The 20,335-nt window shown below is 37.7% G+C and overlaps 2 protein-coding genes across 8 annotated transcripts in view; both read left to right on the forward strand.

Moving 5' to 3' along the window:
- The window catches only part of LOC114533564, a 49,901-nt gene extending 48,369 nt beyond the window's left edge, over window positions 1-1,532 (forward strand). For 5 of the 7 annotated variants that reach the window (XM_028555101.1, XM_028555103.1, XM_028555100.1 and 2 more), the window contains one exon: window positions 122-1,383. In XM_028555101.1, the coding sequence (XP_028410902.1) occupies window positions 122-308 (187 nt within the window). In that variant the 3' untranslated portion in view covers window positions 309-1,383. The other 2 variants (XM_028555099.1, XM_028555098.1) reach the window with 2 other exon arrangements.
- On the forward strand, window positions 1,462-20,056 carry LOC114533566. Its single transcript, XM_028555104.1, has 24 exons — window positions 1,462-1,549; window positions 2,115-2,207; window positions 8,581-8,974; window positions 9,069-9,490; window positions 10,174-10,314; window positions 10,913-11,312; window positions 11,464-11,693; window positions 12,025-12,225; window positions 12,308-12,589; window positions 12,848-12,967; window positions 13,305-13,472; window positions 14,159-14,335; window positions 14,752-15,006; window positions 15,074-15,325; window positions 15,486-15,707; window positions 15,835-16,053; window positions 16,209-16,277; window positions 16,522-16,683; window positions 16,995-17,041; window positions 17,128-17,219; window positions 17,323-17,694; window positions 17,895-18,034; window positions 18,465-18,792; window positions 19,175-20,056. The coding sequence occupies exons 2-24, from the start codon at window positions 2,162-2,164 to the stop codon at window positions 19,347-19,349; spliced, it is 4,914 nt and encodes a 1,637-aa protein (XP_028410905.1). The 5' UTR covers window positions 1,462-1,549; window positions 2,115-2,161; the 3' UTR covers window positions 19,350-20,056.
- Window positions 20,057-20,335: the final 279 nt, after the last annotated feature.

The following is a 20,335-nucleotide window of genomic DNA, read 5'->3' on the forward strand; positions in this document are numbered from 1 at the left end:
CTGGGTTAAATTTTAATGCAGTGTTTTAGTTTATGTGCTTCTGGCTTTTGAACAACCAGCCCTGGACTGTTATTTTCAATATAAACTATCATTTGAACTAAAGTTTGGTAACATTCCCCAGATTGCAGCCTCCTCCAAAATCAGATTATGCTTTTCGGGATCAAGCAGCTTCCTCCATTTTACCAAACGTCCCTCGGAAATCAAAAGCGAATGTCGCCCTAACAGATGCAAACGAGAACACAAACCACCAGGGTCGCTCTGTGTACCAAAATGTTGGTGACGTCACAAGAGAGCAAAGCGAAACCTAGGCTGGTCATATGACACATTCCTGCAATCTGGTTAGATATTTTACATATTTGATTGTGACAAAATCCATCTACTTAACTTTTCATTTTCTTACATAAACAGCATGTGATTAGCACATGCACAAAATGTCATAAACGCATTGCATTTTGTAAAAAACTTTGTTAACAATGGACTATACATAAGTCTTGCTGTAGATATTGACATCTTGTGAAAATTTTTAGGAGCAAGGTCACACAAAACATATTTACACTTACTTTGTAAAGACAACTCTCTGTTGAGTAAAACAACATAAAACTTAGCACAATGTTTTTACAAATTTCAAAAGAATGATCAGTATCGACGTATACCAATAGACTGTTTGAGTAAATACTTCCCGACTTCATCGTTTTCAATTTAGAACCAGCTTATATAGATGAAATGGTGCAAAACATAATTATTCAACACAAGCATGTAGTTAGGCCATATTATTTTGGAAACTGTTCTTTTGCCTCACCTGTCCAGATATTGCGGCCGAAGAGTTCTATCGTGCTTCATCTATGCGCAATTTCGGAGTTCTTACCGTTCAGTTTGTATCACGGCCTGCACGGGTCAATTTTTGTCCTTTGTAAAGGTTGACTAAGACCCCATTCACACACAATACCAGACAACCGTCTTAAAATATGTTCTCTCTTCCGTTTGCACGAGAATCAACGGAACCAGGCAAGTTCCTTTTTTTACCGAAGAGTCCTTTTTAATAGAATAAATTAGCGCATTTGCGATCCATGGAAACATACATGTACAAGAAAAGGAGAATTTCGGCCTATCCCAATCCGCCCATTTCACCATTGGACTAGAGTCAGCGAGCAGACTACCACTGGACTGAAAAGACCATGAGCTCAAATTTTTAAAGACCATTCCAAATCATTACAATGACCATATATAGCCTGCTTCATTACCGCGGTCATTGGATGCAGATTATTATGTCAATGTTTATTAGCGGTTCATTGAACTTCATTATACCGCGCATCGTCACCTTAAACCCCTGAATGTCAACTGCAATCATGAGTTATTAAAATCCCCATTAACTTTTTTTTTGTAATGAAGCTCTGTCTAAATATTAAGTGTGGTGCACAATTAGGATTAGTGTCATTGCGTAGTTCCTTTTATACTTCCTTGTTGGAAATTTTGGCACCGGAGATCATTTGTTGGACGAGAAATCTATAAAAAGGATATACTGACAGATTTTGGAAACAAATCTTAAAAGGTATAGTATATCTGGCGTTATTGAAAACGAATTTCGTTTCTAAAAAGTGAATATAAGCTAAACACAAGCTCTTCAACAGTTTCTTCCGCGCATGCAGTTGAATTTATGTATTTCCAGGAAGCATTATAAGCACACCTTGGGGTTTTTAAACCAGTTAATGTACGCACAAGCACAACACGCGATTCAGTGCACAGGCTTCATTTGTAATTTGCCTTTGGGTGTTTAAATATTTAAAAATTTCGAATTTTAAACCTACCAGATGGTTTGTTTATAAAAAATCTTGGCGTCCAATGGGTATGCCGCCAAGGCTCACACATCCTATACAAACTAGCAGACTGTCTGGGCTGGGTTAGCTTAACTGAATCTCGCCCATCCGGTCGGCAGTGTAAGTGGAAAATACATTTCGATTATAATATTGCTAGCCAATAAACACAACTAAATGGATTTTGTAGTTTGTAAAAAAAGTAATAGCGTGACTTCGGTAGCCATCGTCGGCTTATTAGAAACAGAAATGTATGGAATTCTACGTATAAAGAGTATCGAATGTCTTTTTATGTAACTCTAGGCAAGAAATTGGTCATAAATTCTTCGCAAGATTATACCCGTTTCAAAATGCTGTGTTTTGTCGTCTGTTTGACAATCTTTAGCATCTGTGCAGGTGAGGAAAAAGTGTTTATGTTATCTAACATTTGTTGCTGCAAATGACGTTCTATACCAGATGAAATGTACAAAAATATCTGCCATTCAGTAGAAATTTACGCTATTTGGCCAGCTGTGGACTGAACAACGGTTAAACATATTGCCGCAAATCAGCGATTCTTTCTCTAGTTTGACGGTATATTTCGCTTAGCCAACAATACGGAATGTCTAAGGACTACTGAGTCTGAGAGCTAAAGCCTAGAGACGTGTAGTTATAATCACCAGTTGGTCGTCACCTGTCGTCTGCACTGACAACTCATAGACATGTGAGAAGGCTACTAAAATTTATCTTCTTACGACATTAATCATTATAGAAAGTACGTTATATACGACGTAATAACGACATTACTCATTATATAAAGTGGGTTTGAAAAGAGAAATTGATGATCGTAGTCGAGTGTTGGAAGCAACACTAGAGTAGTCTACTGGCGAAATATTTCTTCATCCTTTGATTAGGAAAAATATTTTACGTCGAAGATTAACGGCAACAACACAACAAAAGATGAAGGCTCAGAATTATAGTTTGCCGTGTTGCTAGGCAATTGAATCTATAATGATGATATAAAACACGGCTATATATACACGCCATTTTTTTATGAATTTATTCATAATATTCCTTCGATTCGCCGCAATGTTCTCAGATTTCGCCGCGACCAATACTACGATTGATTATTAAAATATCCCAGCTTTCTCATTCTAATCCCATAAAGATTAACACTGCATGGGACATGTTAAGAAAAATTCGCGTTTGCGTGACTATAAAAAAAGTCTATATGTAAAATAGTTCTCTGCCTGTTCTCCTGTCATAACCTGCTAAGACCAGATTAGAACCTCATCCGTCCCGTCGGTCACCTTGAGTGGCCATCTCCTATATAGGCTAGCTTGCTATTATTCCTCATGCATATTACTGTGTTATATTTTACTGAAATCAACAAAGGGTGGTGATGCTGCGTGTGTAGTTACCAATCTTGGACACTGATTTTCGAACGCGTGTTTATTACAACATATACGCCTAACCTGAAACTCGAGTCCTAATTATACACACTGCCTAAATTTCAACGATAATGTTAAAATATTCAAGAAGTATTCAAGAATAAATTTCAAGAAGCTTAATCCTGGCTTAACGCAGATCTACGACTACGAAAACGATTCAAAAGCTGTGAAAAGTATATAGACATGCAACTGTCTGCACTGAAATACAACAGGACCGGGGTCTGAATGTTTCTACCGTATAAAGGAAGCGCCCTGGAGTATATTCATGATTCAACTTGTGTGTCTGAGATTAACCATAACTATGGATTAACATTACGCAGACATGCATGTTTAAGGGTTAAATTTAAAATATGCCGGGGCATGTTCTGGCGTTATCTCCGGCGTGCCGTGCACTTGCCAGTCTTCAGTATCTAAACCTAAACAATACAGTTCATACTCATGCCTTGCAAACCTAAATGTTGTTCGATCGCGAAATTCAGAAGCACACCGTACTTTAAAAAGCATAAAGTTCAATTGTTCAAAAATTTAAGTAAACCGCATGATACGTTCACTTTGTCTTACACTTTGCCTTTGGAATTCGCTTGTATAGTTATATTAAATCTTCAATCCTGTGCAAACTACGACGTGTCAACGCGCCCATACACGACGACATCTTGTTAAACGGCAAAATAGCAGCGATATTATTAAAATAGGACCAGAATCTACATGTGTTAGATATATTCTTACGCCAATTAAATCTAAACTTAATCGAACAGCATGAAAAGAACGGTTTATTTGTTCCTCTTGGAGGAATTGTCGTATCATGCGAGCGAAATCAAATCGCGCATCGGAAAATTAGCCAAAGCTGTGCACCACAACTCTTGGGAGACAAAACTGTGACGTAGATAAATACGGTCACATACATATTTCAAAAACTTGTATGATTTCGCGCTAAAACACACTTGCGAAAACAAAGCCCAGGCGAATTTTCAACTGCGTCGCTCACGTCGTAGTAATTATAGAAGATTCCTCAGTTTTCACTGGGTCATTCCCAGTGCTCTCACTTTTGGGGAAATTTCCCCAGAAAGGGGAAATTGGTAGATTTTTGGGGAGCATTCTGGGGAACTCCTTTTTTTGGGGAAATTTTTGGGGAATTTTTTAAATGTTGTTGAAACACATGTTTTAATTGTTTTTGCCTTGTTTTGTTTGTTAAATATGATTATTTTGATTACATTATATATGTTATATGATTTATTCGCAAATTTGACGCAAAGATACTTTTCGTTATTTCGTAATTTTTGTTTAAAAAATAAAAAGATATATCACATGCAAAAAGTGATCCATGCGTGACGGTAAAGCCTAAAGTAAAATGCCTATTTGCTTGTTTGTGTCACAAAAAAAAACAATATCAAACATCTAAGCAATCCGAGGCAATGCGCTTCGTCAGCTTATGGAGTTATCAGTTATGGTTTCAAAAGTTGTTCCAGGATTAGTTCAGTGGCTTCTGAATCAGTTGCATTGCTCTTGACGTTTTTAAGATGAGTGGAAAGCTTTCCACTCACCTTCAAATTATGTGCTGAAAGCGAGTGCGCATTAAGACCATCTTTAGTGTGTAGAAGACCAACGAGACTTTCTCTTTTCAAAGAGTTTCGAGTGGATGATTTCACAAGCTTTAGTTCACTAAACAATCTCTCGACTGCGGCATTAGAAGAAGGAAGCGACATCATACAGCTGACTATTTTCTTCAAATTGGGATATTTCTTTCTTCCGTCCAAAGTATGCGCTTCAAGCCTTCGCTTCCAGAATTGCAATGACGATTCATCAGGATCAATCACGTTTGACTCTTCAAGGGCTTGCTTTCTCCATTCAGAATCAACAAATTCTTTGTCTGCAACGTTGGATAGGTACGGGAACGTATTAAACAGCCGCAGTAGTGTAGGCGGGTGACAGTTAACAGCATTTTGCGGTATTAGGAATTCGAGAAGGGTGTATGCAGGATCCTGCAGATTGAAACGTTGCCTTATTTGTCTTACGAGTTCCAGCATGAACGCTAAACAGTTTTTCCTGATATCTTGACAACGGTGTACGGCTTCTGGATCATTTTCAATTAACTCGTATAGTGTCGCTGTTGCCTTGATTCCAAGGTACACTTTATCGACAGGCACCATTAGATTCGGGTCATCTATGGAGATGGTAAATGGATCACAATTTCTGGCGACATCTAACTTTATGAAATCGGACAAAATTGATCTTAGCAGTCTGCAAACTTCACCATGGAGATGATGCAGGACAGGACCCGATGTTTGAAACATCGTGTTGAATTCGTTTAATTTATGCAGTTGAGCGCTCAAAAACTCGAGTTGGACTTTTAGATACTTGTTGTTAAGGGCACGAAGAATACTTTCTGTGGTATGCGAAGGGTCTCTCTTCTCTGCAACAAAGGAAATGAAGTAGAGTTGTAGAGCATTCCATTGCTCTAGAAGCCGTGAAACACATGATTCCAAGGACAACCATCTGGTTTGGGATAATCCTAACAACTTGTGGGGCTCAGCTTCTACAAAATCTTGAAACTGTTCGTATTCCTTTTGTCTCATGCTTGATCTGCTAAAATGCGAGTATACATTTCTGCATAGATCTTCTAGCGATGTAGACAACATTTGGCAGGCATATGATGAACATAAGTGGATCAAGTGGCAACTGCATTTGACGGTAAGAATATGTGGAAACTGCTGCTTTAAAAGGGACACGACGCTATGCCTTTCGCCGAACATGACATTAGTCGTATCTGAGGAATATCCAATGATGTTTTCCATTGGAATTGCTTTTTCACTAAAAACATCTTTGATTGCTTGATAGAGCCCGTTTGCAGTCGAGTCTACTACAGGTACCATGTCGAAAAATCTGGTAACAATATTCAAATCATGTTCTTCACAATAAACCACGCATATCCCTAATTGTTTTTCGGTAGAAACGTCTGTGGTTTCATCTGGAATTATGCTGAAGTAAGATTTCCGTAAAATTTCTACTAGCTCCTTCTGAAAATATAGTCCAACACCTTGCCTCATAATGTTAGTGCATCGGGTGGCTGACAAGTGGATTCCGTTGAGAACCTCGACTTCTTTCCCGTTTTTAGGTGCGATTGACTTGAACAAACTCATCAAACTATTTATCAAATTCAAAGGCAGGTTATGCTGTGCAATAAAGGAACACATTCGAGCCTCTGTTGTTTCTTTATAGGTGGTGCTTTCTTGTTGACGTTGTAAACATTCAACAAGGTTTCCTTGTTTTTGCCCTGTTGCCGTTATCTCAGAAATTGCCCTTTTGTGTTGTGCACATTGACTGTGCCGTCGAAGAGCAGTCTTCCTGCACGATACTGACTTGTTACACACTTTGCAGAAGCAAGCATTTTCTCCAGGGCGTGGACGCACCAACCAATCTTTAAATTCTGGCTCCTCTAACCATTGATGTCTGAATTGTTGCACGTATACCCTTCTTGCTGTTTTCTCGGGCGGTCCTTTGTCGACGGACACTGATTCAGACTCGGATTCGGATTCTTCGGTGTCTTCACCTTCTTCGAAAAACGTATTAAAATCACCCATGTCACAACTCACCACATGGCATGAATAATAATTACTGAAATTTGTAAATTACGCAAGAACTATACTTCATGTTACAACGTAATTTTGTATCTAAGGAATTCTTCGGAAATCTGGGGAAATTTAAGAAATTTTATGGGGAATTCATCAATTTCGTTGTGAGAGCACTGGTCATTCCGTTAATTCAAAGAACTTGTGTTTAAGAATATTTACTACTATGAATATTTACTTCATGTGAGCGTTTTACAATCCCAATACATATGGAGATCTGTGGCTGAATGAAGAACAAGCACACTACTATAAAAACATTATATTATAGCAACGATATAAAAGAATAGTCTCATTGTCGTGAAGCCTGTACGGTTTTTTGTGTTCACAGTCTGCACCACCTTGACAAGTTAACGACACTTGCGACTAAATGGAACCAGGCTGATAAAACGAGGCTGATAAACGATAGCATTCCGTAAATTGAAGTAAATTAATCATGAAGTACATCATGATGAAGTGGCCAAACATGTGACATTAATTGAAACGACCATGCATTATTATCAGTATTAATATTAGTCAGTATTGAATGCATCGTCTTCATCATTTGAATGAATTTTAAAAAACGCGAAATAGAAATATAAACTATTTATAATAACCTCACGTAAAGGTTTAAAATCATTTAAATGATACTTATGAAATCAACGATTGAATAGATGCATAGGGTTGGATTCTGTTGATGATTTCGTGTGTTTTTTCCGGCATAAAATTAATTATACAACAACAACTTAAGGCTGTTTTCCACTTACGCGTTTTTCATACGCACGTACACGCACGTGAAAGTCTAAATCCTTATACATCTTACCTTTGAAAAAAGTAAGTGAATAAATCGAAGGAACTTAGTTTTCTGCATATTTTAGTATGCATTAGTTGACCTAGATGTTAAATAATAAAAATTTAAAAGCATTTAAAATTTTCCGTACGTGTACGTGCGTATAAAAAACGCGTAGGTGGAAAGCAGCCTTTAGAAGGTTTTAATATTTTACGTTCGTGCACGTACGTGCAAAAAAAACTCGACAATGGAAAGCAGCCCTAACCAATCAATTAACGTATTGGTATTGTCTTAGGGGCATAGAATGTTACACAACCCCCCAAACTGACTCCCCCTCATTATTTAGCAGATTCAACAATTTCTAAAAAAGAAGATGAAGATTCCAAAGATATATTGAAAGTTTCGCCCTTGAGTTTTGCCGACTGAGATTGCTTCGCGGTCCCTGCATAATACAACAGTTAGAACCTCTCACTGCGCATCCAACTGCGGCGTGTTGCGACGGAAAGAAATAGCATCATGACATAAGGCTGAAACTAGACGAATTGAATTATGCACGCATGTCAAAATATTCAGGTTTCTTTTCGATATTTGTGTCTCACTGATGTGAAACACTTGTCTAGCATACACTTTGGTGAATATATGTACGTTTACCTAAGGCCCGTTTACACTTGCAATTCAGTTTGCTGGGATTTTATGTGCGATTTACTTCTTTTCGTAGATGTGAACGAGTGAATTAGTTACTGATGTTTAAATAAGAGCTCTTATACATCAGAGCATCCGTAACTAGTCACTCGTTCACATCTACCGAAAGAAGAAAATCGCACCTAAAATTGCAAGTGTAAACAGGTGTTAATTCAAAATAACGGGCATAATTTTAGTTTTAAATGCGATTCTTTAAAAGAACTTGACTACTGGGTAACTTACATTTTCTCTGTTCACTTATACAGATGCCCTCCCCCAGGAACCTTATGTCATTTATTCCAACATCACCAACCTTCATGTTTTGGATCTGAAAACTTTGGTGTTTACCAATGTGTTGGGAGGACTGGACAGAGCTGTACCTATAGGATTTGACACAAAGCAACAGCACATCTACTTTGGTGAGCACACCCTGGGCCTTATCTATCGTGTAAATTACGATGGATCGAGCAAAACACTGATAATGAAGGATGTTGTGTATGTCGAGGGTGTTGCAATAGATTGGATCGGACGTAAGATATACTGGACCACTTATAAATCAGGGACGATCGAGGTCGCAACGCTTGATGGGAAATTTAGAAAAGTTTTGCTAAATACTGGTCTTGAATACCCTCGTGGCATGGCAGTTGATCCAATTGCAGGGTGTGTATGAAATATGCCTTTACATATGAATTATATTTTATAAAGGGTGAATTCAATGCATTCGCTAGATAATGAATATTTTTTTAATATCTAGATATCTCTTTTGGTCTGACTGGGGAGTCAAAGCAGCTGTTGAAAGATGTGATTTAGACGGTACTAACCGTGTTGCTTTGGTCAAAGATAACATCACGTGGCCAAACGGTGTTACCCTGGATACCTCTGCACGACTTGTCTATTGGATCGACGCGTATCATGATAAGATCAGTTCTATTGACTATGACGGAAATAACAGAAGAATTATCTTTGAAGATAAATCATTGGCTCTTTCCCAGTTCCATGGATTTGACTTGGATATCACAGGAGATTCAATCTATTATACAGACTGGTTGACTAATTCCATCAATGGCATTAACATAAACACTGGAGTCATGTTCGTAAACATAACTGTACCAACTACAAACTTAATTAAGGGGGCTATGGGACTGCGTGTGATTGACTCTTCGAAACAGAAAGATGGTTAGTATTTGAACCTTTGTTATGTTAGTCCTGGACTTAAACGAAGAATGTCGCGCTAACATATTTATGCCTGAAGTTAAAGTACACTAGTGGGGTAGGACATGATGATCGATACTACATAACAATCTATCTATACTACATGACAATCCATGTACACTACATAACAATCTACATAACAATCTATCTATACTACATGACAATCCATGTACACTACATGACAATCCATGTACACTACATAACAATCTATCTATACTACATGACAATCCATGTACACTACATAACAATCTACATAACAATCTATCTATACTACATGACAATCCATGTACACTACATGACAATCCATGTACACTACATGACAATCCATGTACACTACATGACAATCCATGTATACTACATGACAATCCATGTACACTACATGACAATCCATGTACACTACATGACAATCCATGTACACTACATGACAATCCATGTACACTACATGGCAATCCATTTATACTTCATGATGATCCATTTATATCACATGACTATCCATCTATACTACACGATGATCCATTTATATCACATGACAATCCATCTATTCTACTACATGATGATCCATACTACAAGACAATCATCTTATACTACATGACAATACTACAAAGAGCTCCACTTTCAAATTGAGAAATTGCTTCATATGTTTCTAGGAAAAAGTAATTGTGGAAATAATGCTGGAGGGTGTGAACATTTATGTTTTAATAAGTTTCCTTCTGAAACTTCGTGTGGATGTCAGTTAGGTTTTAAACTAGCGAATGACAACAAGTCGTGCGAGGACGCTTTTAAAGATGGTATGTTTTTTCGTGTAAATAAGTTTCTTTTGCGGCGTTCATAATTCAATTCCATACTTATCACTCTGTGCATGGCATCACTTTTGAAAGACGGGATTTCGCATTCTAAGATTTCCCCACGCTAATGGCTAAGGAAAAAGTCATGATTTTGGATAAATAACCGCGAAGTTTGTTTCATATTATTTCACTTTTGCACTATATTGGGCATATGGGACAACTGTATAACCGTACGGGCGTAAACTCCTGTAAAGGCGGCATACCTTAATTTCTCACCTGAAACACCCGGGTTTTGCGACAACCGTGACGGGGATTTTTAGTTGCAACATTAGAACAACCCGTTTTTTTATTTTGCCCAAATTTTCAAAGGCTTATGCCCGAATACCTCCCTCCTTGCCCCTAAGACGCGATTGCCCGTGGTTCCTCAATTGATACATCATTCAACCTGACTAGCGCAACTGTCAATCGTTCTCCTGCTTTCAGATAAACCTCGTAATTGGTTACATTTGTCTGTTCGTTCTCCAATTCCTTAGAAATTACTGGGGCGTTAAAATACTGTCTAAGAATTAATACATGCTTATCCTAATCTTTTCATCTAAAGAATTCCTAATGTTCGCTGACGCTGATGCTGGCAAAATCTACCAAATGCAGCTGGACAGCGTGAATGTAAAACCAATTGCAATTCCATTTGATGAAAACACCAAAATTACCCGCCCCGTGGCGTTGGAATATGACTGGGTTGAAGATCGTGTGTACTGGACGGATGTTACCCTTAGAATCATCTGTAGAGCATTCAGAAATGGAACAGGATTCGAGGTGTTGTTCAATGATATTGGTGTGGCAGATGGACTGACCATAGATTTTGCTGGTCGCCAGTTATATTGGACCAGCACAACAAACAATACTGTTGAAACTTCTAAGCTGGATGGGTCATTTAGGAAGACTTTAGTCCGGTGGGATTTAGACGAACCGCGGGATATTATTGTGGATCCAATTGATGGGTGAGTATAACACAGACCTTTCCAAGTACATATTTAACTTAATTACCATGATTCCTATATTATTTCAGGAACTAAAGAACTAATATCCTTTCGAAAATTGCATGCTCCTAAACCCAGCTCTGTTGGCAACATGGTACCAATTTCTTTTTAGTTATATGTACTGGACTGATTGGGGAAGCTTCTCGAGAATCGAGCGTGCCTACATGAACGGAAAAAACAGAATGGATCTGGTAAACCGCACTCTTCACTGGCCAAATGGTCTCACCATTGATCATGTTTATAATAAGTTGTATTGGGTCGATGCTGGTGAAGATAATATTGAAGCAATGGACCTCGACACGCTCGAACGAAAGGTTGTGTTGAACCAGAAATTCCTTCTCTGTAAGTATGCACACAGTACACACTGAGACATTCAGTCTTGAAGATCAGAAAAGTGAAAATAAAGTTTGCATTATCGACTAAAAACATCACCGACTACTGAAAATTATGGTTACTAATGGAAAAGTGATCAAACAAATTACTGCAATGTTTCAAACTGAAGTCTTTATAGACTTTTAAACAATTTTTTGTCCCTTTGAATTGTTTAAGGCGTCTGCCAATGTCTAGGAAATAGAAATAGAAATAGAATAGGTGGGTGACGCTGCAACCTGGCTTGTGATGCTAAATTGAAGATAAACACACTTCTATGTATCAAAGCACTGTTATTGTTTAGTTGGCTACTTGTTTGGTCTTACAACCGAAGTGAACCATCCCTATGGCTTAACATCGTTAAATGATCATCTGTACTGGACAGACTGGAATACTGACTCTGTATATCGTGGTGACGTAAATACTGCAGCAAACATAAGAGTAATGGCGACTAACCTGGGCAAACCAATGGATATACATGCATATAGTTCCATACCAAAACAACGTAAGTGGTCTGTAGCACAAAGTAAAGAACAATAACTAAAGACAGGGGCAAATATAATTTACCTTGGATATTTATATTTCAGAAAAACGACTACACTACACATTTTCGTTCCCAAAACGTGGCAGCAATTTCACTTGCATCTCATCTCGATCATGTCCTGTTATCAATGCACCTCCATCATGTCCGCCAGGATACTCACACGTCAGGGAGAACTCAACTTGTGGGTTGTATTGTCGAGATATCGTGGGTTACACGTGGCGATGCCCGTGCAATGACTGGATGTCGTGTGCTGTGAAAGAAAGATACTTGTGGGGCTGTGCTTATGGTTATTACAGCAGTTTCAGGGTTCGAGAGTGTGTCCAAGGTTTGTTCACCAGATATATTCAAAGTATTTCATTCTTTCTCCCCAGGGGGCTGTTTATACGCCCGTATTTATCCCTCTCTATTCCTTTCTTCCTTTTCCTCGGGGAAACGCATTAAATATTTTACAGATGGGATTTGTTGTGAAGTCGTGTGGGCAGCCGCGTAGCTAGCAAATAATTTTTGGACTTTTGAATAACTGCAATCAATAGCATTATTTTAAGTAATTATGTAAATGGTCAATATTTTTCTTCTTTATAAGATGTAAAAGCTGGACGCTGTCCTTATGGTGGAGGCAAAGGAACGTCGTGTGTCAGTGACTCAGATTGCCCGAGTAATGATAAATGTTGTGACTCGAAGTGTGCAACACCAGCAACAATAGGTATGTGCCCATTGTCTGGCTGTGTTCTAAAAAGAATTGAGGAAAGCTAAATACGAAACACGCGTAATTCTATAAACATCATGCATGTGCCACTGTTCATGTTCAATGATTCATCTGTACATGATATCTGAATTATCTCAATTTTGTGGGTGGGTTTTAACCCACAAAACGTCTCGAGAGCCGTTTGTCAAGAGAGTTTGTAGTGACTTTCTTGACGAAGGTCCTGAGGTTGAAATGTTAAAAAATTTGTTTAGTTTGGGCAGTTGTTACATCACATTTTGATGTATAACGTGTAAAGAATTTAAAAAACTTTTAATATGTATTTTAATTTATCCAGCCGCTCATCCATGCCAGACAAACAACGGTGGTTGTGACCAGCTGTGTTTCGGGATTCCTGGTGGACACAAATGTGGTTGTAAAAATGGTTATTATTACGACAAAACTCAATCTAAGTGTGTAGTCGATACAAGACCTACAGTAATACCAACACCGCCGCCCAACAAAGGTGACTAGTGGTTTTATGGACTATAATAATTTTAAATGCGTGTTTAAACAGTCCTTTTTGTAGACGTGCTGTGCAGCGAAAACCTCGTCTTCACTTTATTAAACAATTAATCGCCGAAGGAGAGATGATTGCAAGCCTATATTCACTTAGCTGAAGGCGTCTAATTGTTTTAGTGTAGATTTCGAGGTTTACAAATAAGAATCAATACAATTTCATAAAAATTTACAATTACTTCAAATTTCTTATTTAAAAAAAAGCAGTAGTCATGTACTGACCAGTGACTATCACTTCAGAGACAGCAAATTTTGACCAATCAGAATGCAGGAAAATCAATAGTCACCTCGAAATTTATACTAACAAATGTTAGTGTAATTTAATTACACCTAAGTAAACGGAAACATAAATACACTGGATGGTTCATTACCTAACTGATCGCGATCTGCCAGTACAAGATTACCACGTTATAGGAACCAGGATGATATCGGAAACATGACCCTTACTGATTAATCTTTTAGGATAGTTGTTAATCTTTTAGATAGATACTTGTTATACACGAAACTTGTTTGTGTTAAATACTCTTTGAATTGTGAAACAATTCGGTAAAATATGAATAGAACTTCAACTTTGTACAAACATCTAATATTTAGTTATCATTCAAATGTTCTTTTAATATAAATTTCGTTTAGGTTGCAAGCCACATCCAGCCCCAAAACATGGCTCAGTGACCTGTGAGGTCGTGGGTGGTTATGTTCCTGAATATAAAGAATGTAATTTCTCGTGTGACTCAGGATATCGGTTAATTGGTTGGGGTTGGGATCTTTGCATTAAAGGAGTATGGATTGACGACACACCAACCTGCATAAGTAAGTTTAACGAAGTTTAACGTACGAACTTCAACAGACGATGTTTTGCACATATTCCGTATCATTCGCCGCTACAGTCGTACAGAAGTGCTACTAAAATCTTCCCTTCTTTGCCCTCACATCCTTCCGACGTCCGTGACTTCATTCATTCGAAACAGCTATCTATCTGTGCGAAACTGTTTTTCCAAAGTTCCAGTATTATTGTCACTAATCATTTCAATGTTGATTTTTGTATCGCCCAAAGTTCACTTTTAACATTGTGAATGCGGAATGATTGCCGTAGTCTTGGCCTAATATACCACCAGATTGAGCGAAATCAGGCCCTGATTTTGTACTTAGTCTTAGTGCCAAATTCGAATTATATTTCTTCTTGCCGGCATCATTAACAGATTTCTTATAATTATTTTCAATTTTAGTCGATACAAGGCCTAAACTATCGCATTGTCCGAATGACGTAACAGTTCCCACAAACACCGGCGAAAGTTTTACGACTGTTTATTGGGACGTTCCCACGGCAACAGACTATAATGGAACAAGTCTACCAGTCGACATATATCCATTTGGCTACTCCCCTCCTGTTAATCTGAGTATTGGATGGCATTGGATCGACCTGATTGCGACAGACAAGAATGGAGAAAGCACTTATTGTTATTTTTCTGTAACAGTCGAAGGTTAAGAGCTTACTTCCTTTAAGAATAGTTGTCGCCAATAATCTAAGTTTCACTTATTTTTTTATAGATATGGAACCCCCGTCATTTGGCTCAACTTGTCCACCCAGCATTCAACTATACACAGATAATGACGACAGCGTCCACCTGCCTTCTTCCTTCAAAGAACCAACAGCTACAGATAATGCCAAACCACCTTCTGTTTACAGTTCAGGCTTTCCAGCTAATTTATTCTTCCCTATTGGTACAACAGTGGTCAAATATACTGCAACAGACGATGCTGGATTAAATGCAACGTGTATTTTTAATGTTACTGTTGTTAGTAAGTATATTTTCTTGGGTTACTTCTACCTTCAGATAACAAAAAATTTCATATGTAACTGAAACTACCTGAAAAATATATCTATAGGGTATATATAGGGTTACATAGGGTTAACAGAGCTATCCAGTAATCAGTGCCTTTTTTAATCTGCTCTTTCTAGACGTGTGCAGCGGTGTTACGTGTACTCGCGGCTCGAAATGCCACTTGAATCCGGTGACGAAATCCTCTTACATGTGTTCCTGCAAGTTTTTGTGCCCGCAACTTTATGACCCGGTTTGCGGGTCGGACGGTCAGGATTATTATAATGAATGTCTCCTAGATGTCACCGCTTGTTTGACGAAAAAAGCAATCACGGTTGCCAAAAGAGAAAAGTGTGAAAATGGTATTTTGATTATTTGTAGTTTAAATTCATTTCCTCCGTTTTAAATCTATGAAAATCTTTCGGCAGTGTTCGCGTTGTTCACTCGCGAAACATCAATGCATAAAGCAAAAGTAAATTTTTTTTCCAGTAGGTTGTGGTGATAAACTTAAGATATCCCAGGAAACGAGCACAATAAAATGTCAAAATAAGAGGTTCCTGCAGTGTCAAGTCGCATGTAAAAGTGGATATAATGCAGTTTTCAACGATTTCTTGAAGTTACAATGTTATGAGCAGCAGTGGATAAGAGGAAACAACGCTGGGACATATGTCAGACTTGCGGACGTGAATAGTCCTCCGACATGCTACAGTAAGTTCTTGATACAAAACAAATGCTTGCTAACCAACTGGACAGTCCACTACATGCAGTCCGGCTGTATATATATAGGGATAGAACAGACTGTAGTGGATGACTTTTGATAAATATTTATTGCTACAGTACATGACGTCCATTTTTATTTCCAGAACCGACGAAGAAGCAAGTTGAACCTCCTTACTGTCCAGATGGTTCTGCATCGTTGAAAGACATTTGTGGTAAAATAACTTATGAGATTCGGGAGGGGGGGGCAGCCACATCGAATTTAGCACCCCACGTTACGAGTATACATGCAGCAAAACAGTTAAAATCAACAAGTCATTTATAATAAATATCTCCAGACTTTTCTCATTTTTTTTTGAGTTTAGAAAATCTTCAGTTTAGAAAACATCCGCGTTTATAGCTACTGTGAATTTGTGGCATAATATGATTATCTTGGTATTTCATTTGTTTTACCTCTAGTAAAATGTCCACGAGGCAGTTATCTCGATCAAAACAAAACGAAGTGTGAACCATGTCCAGTGACTGAGTATCAAAACTCAGCAGGACAAACTTCTTGCAAGAAGTGTGGATCCACGAAAACTTCGACTACAACAGGAGCTGAGAGTTGCTTCTTTGATCATAGTATGTTTTATCACTATATGTACAGCTGGGCATTCAGATATCATGGGTTTAGAAGATTTTCATCTTAGAAAACATCTCCTAAACATCTCGCTAGTCGTGTCAAATCAATTTATAATTTTAATTGAAAGTTGATACCAGACTTTGCACAAAAACGTGTATAGCTAGTCCTAAAGATATCTAATAGATTGAGTCATGCCTGCCTGGGGTTAATTATGACAATCTTCACGACAATATATAAACTTTGAATTTTATTCCCAAACAATTTCAAACAGTTATGACTTAAAACGTATCATTTATATCGACTGTTGCAGGTAACAGTGTTGTCCAGATGTTATTTGAAGAGCAAAAGAAGGAGAAAGTATGGGAATGAGTATATAATAAACTCCTACTGTATCAATTTTAATACCATGATAGTTTGCTAATGTTATATTTTCCTAAACTCAGTTTACCAAAGAAACGATTCGCAGTGATATTGCCAAAGCTCTGACGAATGTTTGTAAGACAATAAAATGCACTTTTGAAGAAAATGTAGCAAGGTATAATCAAATTAAGGTTTTATTTCTATATTTTAGTTTCTATATTTAGTTTCCGAGTGGAACTAAACAGATCTGAAAACAACCTAAACCGTTTTTTTTGTAGTCGTAAAAAGCGGGAGAGTGAAACATACCAGTTTCTGGCAAAGCATGTCATTGTACTCAGCATTAAAAGAGAAGACGATAACACAGCAGTTGATTTATTTGTCCTTGATCCAAAATCAACTTCACCACTACCGGATAAAGCTTTGTCGTCCAAATATCTAAAATATTTAGCAGATCGTATTAAAAAAGAAGATTTGAAATATCCTATCAAACACACCAGTAAAGTGTCACCCTTTTCAGGAGGAGATTCTGATGGCAATAAAGACTCCTCAAATTCTGGTGTTGTCGCTGGGATTGTCGTTACTATTGTCGTTCTTGTTGCGGCCATTGCGTTTGCTGCCTGGATGTATAAACGTCATATCAAGAGAAAGAAGTATAATATTTTTTCATGCAAAAACCTATACCAACAAATTATAACAACTTTCGCGGGCATTACGGTGTATTTTACGGGCTAAAATTGAGATTTTCACACAAGAATTGAAATAAATTCTCTTTTGCTTGGTTTAGAATTCTAAAAGCCCTCCACCAAAGTTATAATAGGTGTTATAATGCTCACTACTTCTTGTGTTTCAGCGCCGTCCCTCCAGTACAGTTCAATTCCTTAGATGAAGGAAGAATGAGAATTGGTCAGCCAGCAGCGACAATTTCCAACCAACTTCATGAAAATCCAGAACGAATCAACGATGGCATTAGACACGGCTTTGTTAACCAAGGTAATTAAGCGATATATTATCATCGTTTAAGGCCATGTTACACGGTGCAATTTTCCTTGCAACTTGCAATGCAATTCTACTTTAAAGAGATGTAAATTAGTGAAGAGTCTTTAAAATGTAAGCGCCATAGAGCGTTATAAAGACAAAAGTTCGATAGTTGCCAAATTTACATCTCTCAAAAGAAGAATTGTATTGCACGTTGCAAGAAAAATTGCACCGTGTAACAGGGCCTTTACTGACGAAACAAGATTGATATCTTGTGCTATTAAGGCCCGGTCTTCATATATCCGCCGCCATTCATCACGGATGTCCATTGTCGTTGGTGAACATATATAGCCAATGAACCAGGCTTAACAAAGACAGATACCTATGGCTTAGTTTACTGTATCAGGCCATCCAGCAATATTTAACATAGTTTTATGTTTTCCAGTTTACAACGATGTTAATGGCCCCCCTCCCGTTAATACCCCCCCTCCCTCTTACTTTGAAAGTTCCACCGTACCCCAAGCCACGGGCCATGGTCCCCTTCGCTCCGACTCCTTCGGTAATGACCAGGCTAGTGCGTTGCCCACAAAGCAGAACGTGTCTGATGCTGCGGTTGTGGATATGGTCCCACCAAAACAAGTGGAAGTTACAAACGAAAAATCGCTCAAGGCTGAGTCCCCTGTCAAATTCTTTCATAAACGAACAACCCCGAATGTCTACGAAGTACCTAAATTTCCCTCGTCACAACATGCCCCGGATGCTGAGGCAGTGAGGTGAATAATTTTGTTGTCAAATAGTTTGCATTTGTAGTTTGTACATGTTCCTCTTTATATATCCGTGACCAAGTTGGCAAAGTCCGGTCCTTTGAGGAGATTTAAGACTGATAATTCAAAATTTACACGGTTATCCAGTAAGAAAAATATTCTTGTATGTTTGCATGGTGACAGTCAATAAGTAATTTAGTTTGTAGGTAAACCACGTTAGTATTTAATACTGCAAAGCTTTCGGTCCGTAAATAATGAGTATTGCACTGATGAAAGCCCGGGTTAACGGACCGAAAGCTTTGCAGTATTAAATACTTACGTGGTGTACCTACAAGCTGAATTACTTTAAGAAAAATATACTTAAACGATAATATCATGGGAACATTTCTAGACTGGAGCCTCCTCCAAAATTTGGTGATTCTAAACTGCAAATTATGAGAGATAATGCGGCCTCTTCTACATTACCAAATGTCCCTCGAAAATCTAAAAAGAAGATCGACACAGTAGATTTGAATGCGAACGAGGAGAAAGGACAAGACCACGCCCAAGGGCACAGCGAAACTTAAGTAGGTCATACGAAAGGTTCCTGCAATCTGATTGATTAGAAAACATATACATATAATGTGATTTAACTTTCAATTCATTTCGACTAATGTGTGATTAGTTTTTTAGTCTCATGAAATGTAACTGTCAGTGGCATAACAGGAGGGAGAGATGAGAGAAAAAATTGACATGACAGCACATTTCTGAGGGCCAGTGGTTCATCAGTTTTTACTAACTGTTATCTGTTACCCTCTTGAAATAAAGTTTTCAATCAATCAATCAATTTCTAGGAAATCAAATACGAGACAAATAAGCGGCTACTTATTGTTGATTGTCAATGTCATCTCACGCTCCGTTAAATCTCGGATGAGCGGGAACATGTAAGACTTCAACGATTAGTCAAACTTTATTCGCCGATAAAATAAAGTATTTTGCCTTTGGCGCAAAGTAGAAAAGTGCCAATTGACAGCGTTCTCCAGCAGTTGCGTTACGCCACTGATCTTACATTCGTAATTACACTCTAATATTTACCAATGCAAACAGTATGAAAATTCTCTTGATTTATACTTTTAAAAAGACTTTTACTATAAGATTATCATTCATATATTTACAGTTTACCGTTACTGTATCATTCCTTTGTGATTTCAACGGTTATTTAAATGATTTAGTGATAAAAATTATCTTTATTTTAATCTAATATTTTATGATTGTGCTTTTAAAAATTTGTAGATTGAAGATCTTAATTTAATAAAAAAATGTAATTTACTATACTATTCTACAGTCGTTCTCGCAATATATATTCTCTTCAACACTCGAAATAAATTCTATATTTCCGCGCCACCATATAATATTCTCTATGTATTCGACCTTGGTAAGGTCATGTCATGTTTTATTTTATGATGTGATGGATGTGGATTATGATGGATGTTTTTTTTACTGCTTACTTTTTATATCATCGCCGACTTGTAAGTCGGTTATTGACCCATGAACACAAGATAAAGCATGGTGT

The sequence above is a fragment of the Dendronephthya gigantea genome, unplaced genomic scaffold (assembly GCF_004324835.1).
Source record: "Dendronephthya gigantea isolate DGI-Jeju-01 unplaced genomic scaffold, DenGig_1.0 000093F, whole genome shotgun sequence".
Lineage (NCBI taxonomy): Eukaryota > Metazoa > Cnidaria > Anthozoa > Malacalcyonacea > Nephtheidae > Dendronephthya > Dendronephthya gigantea.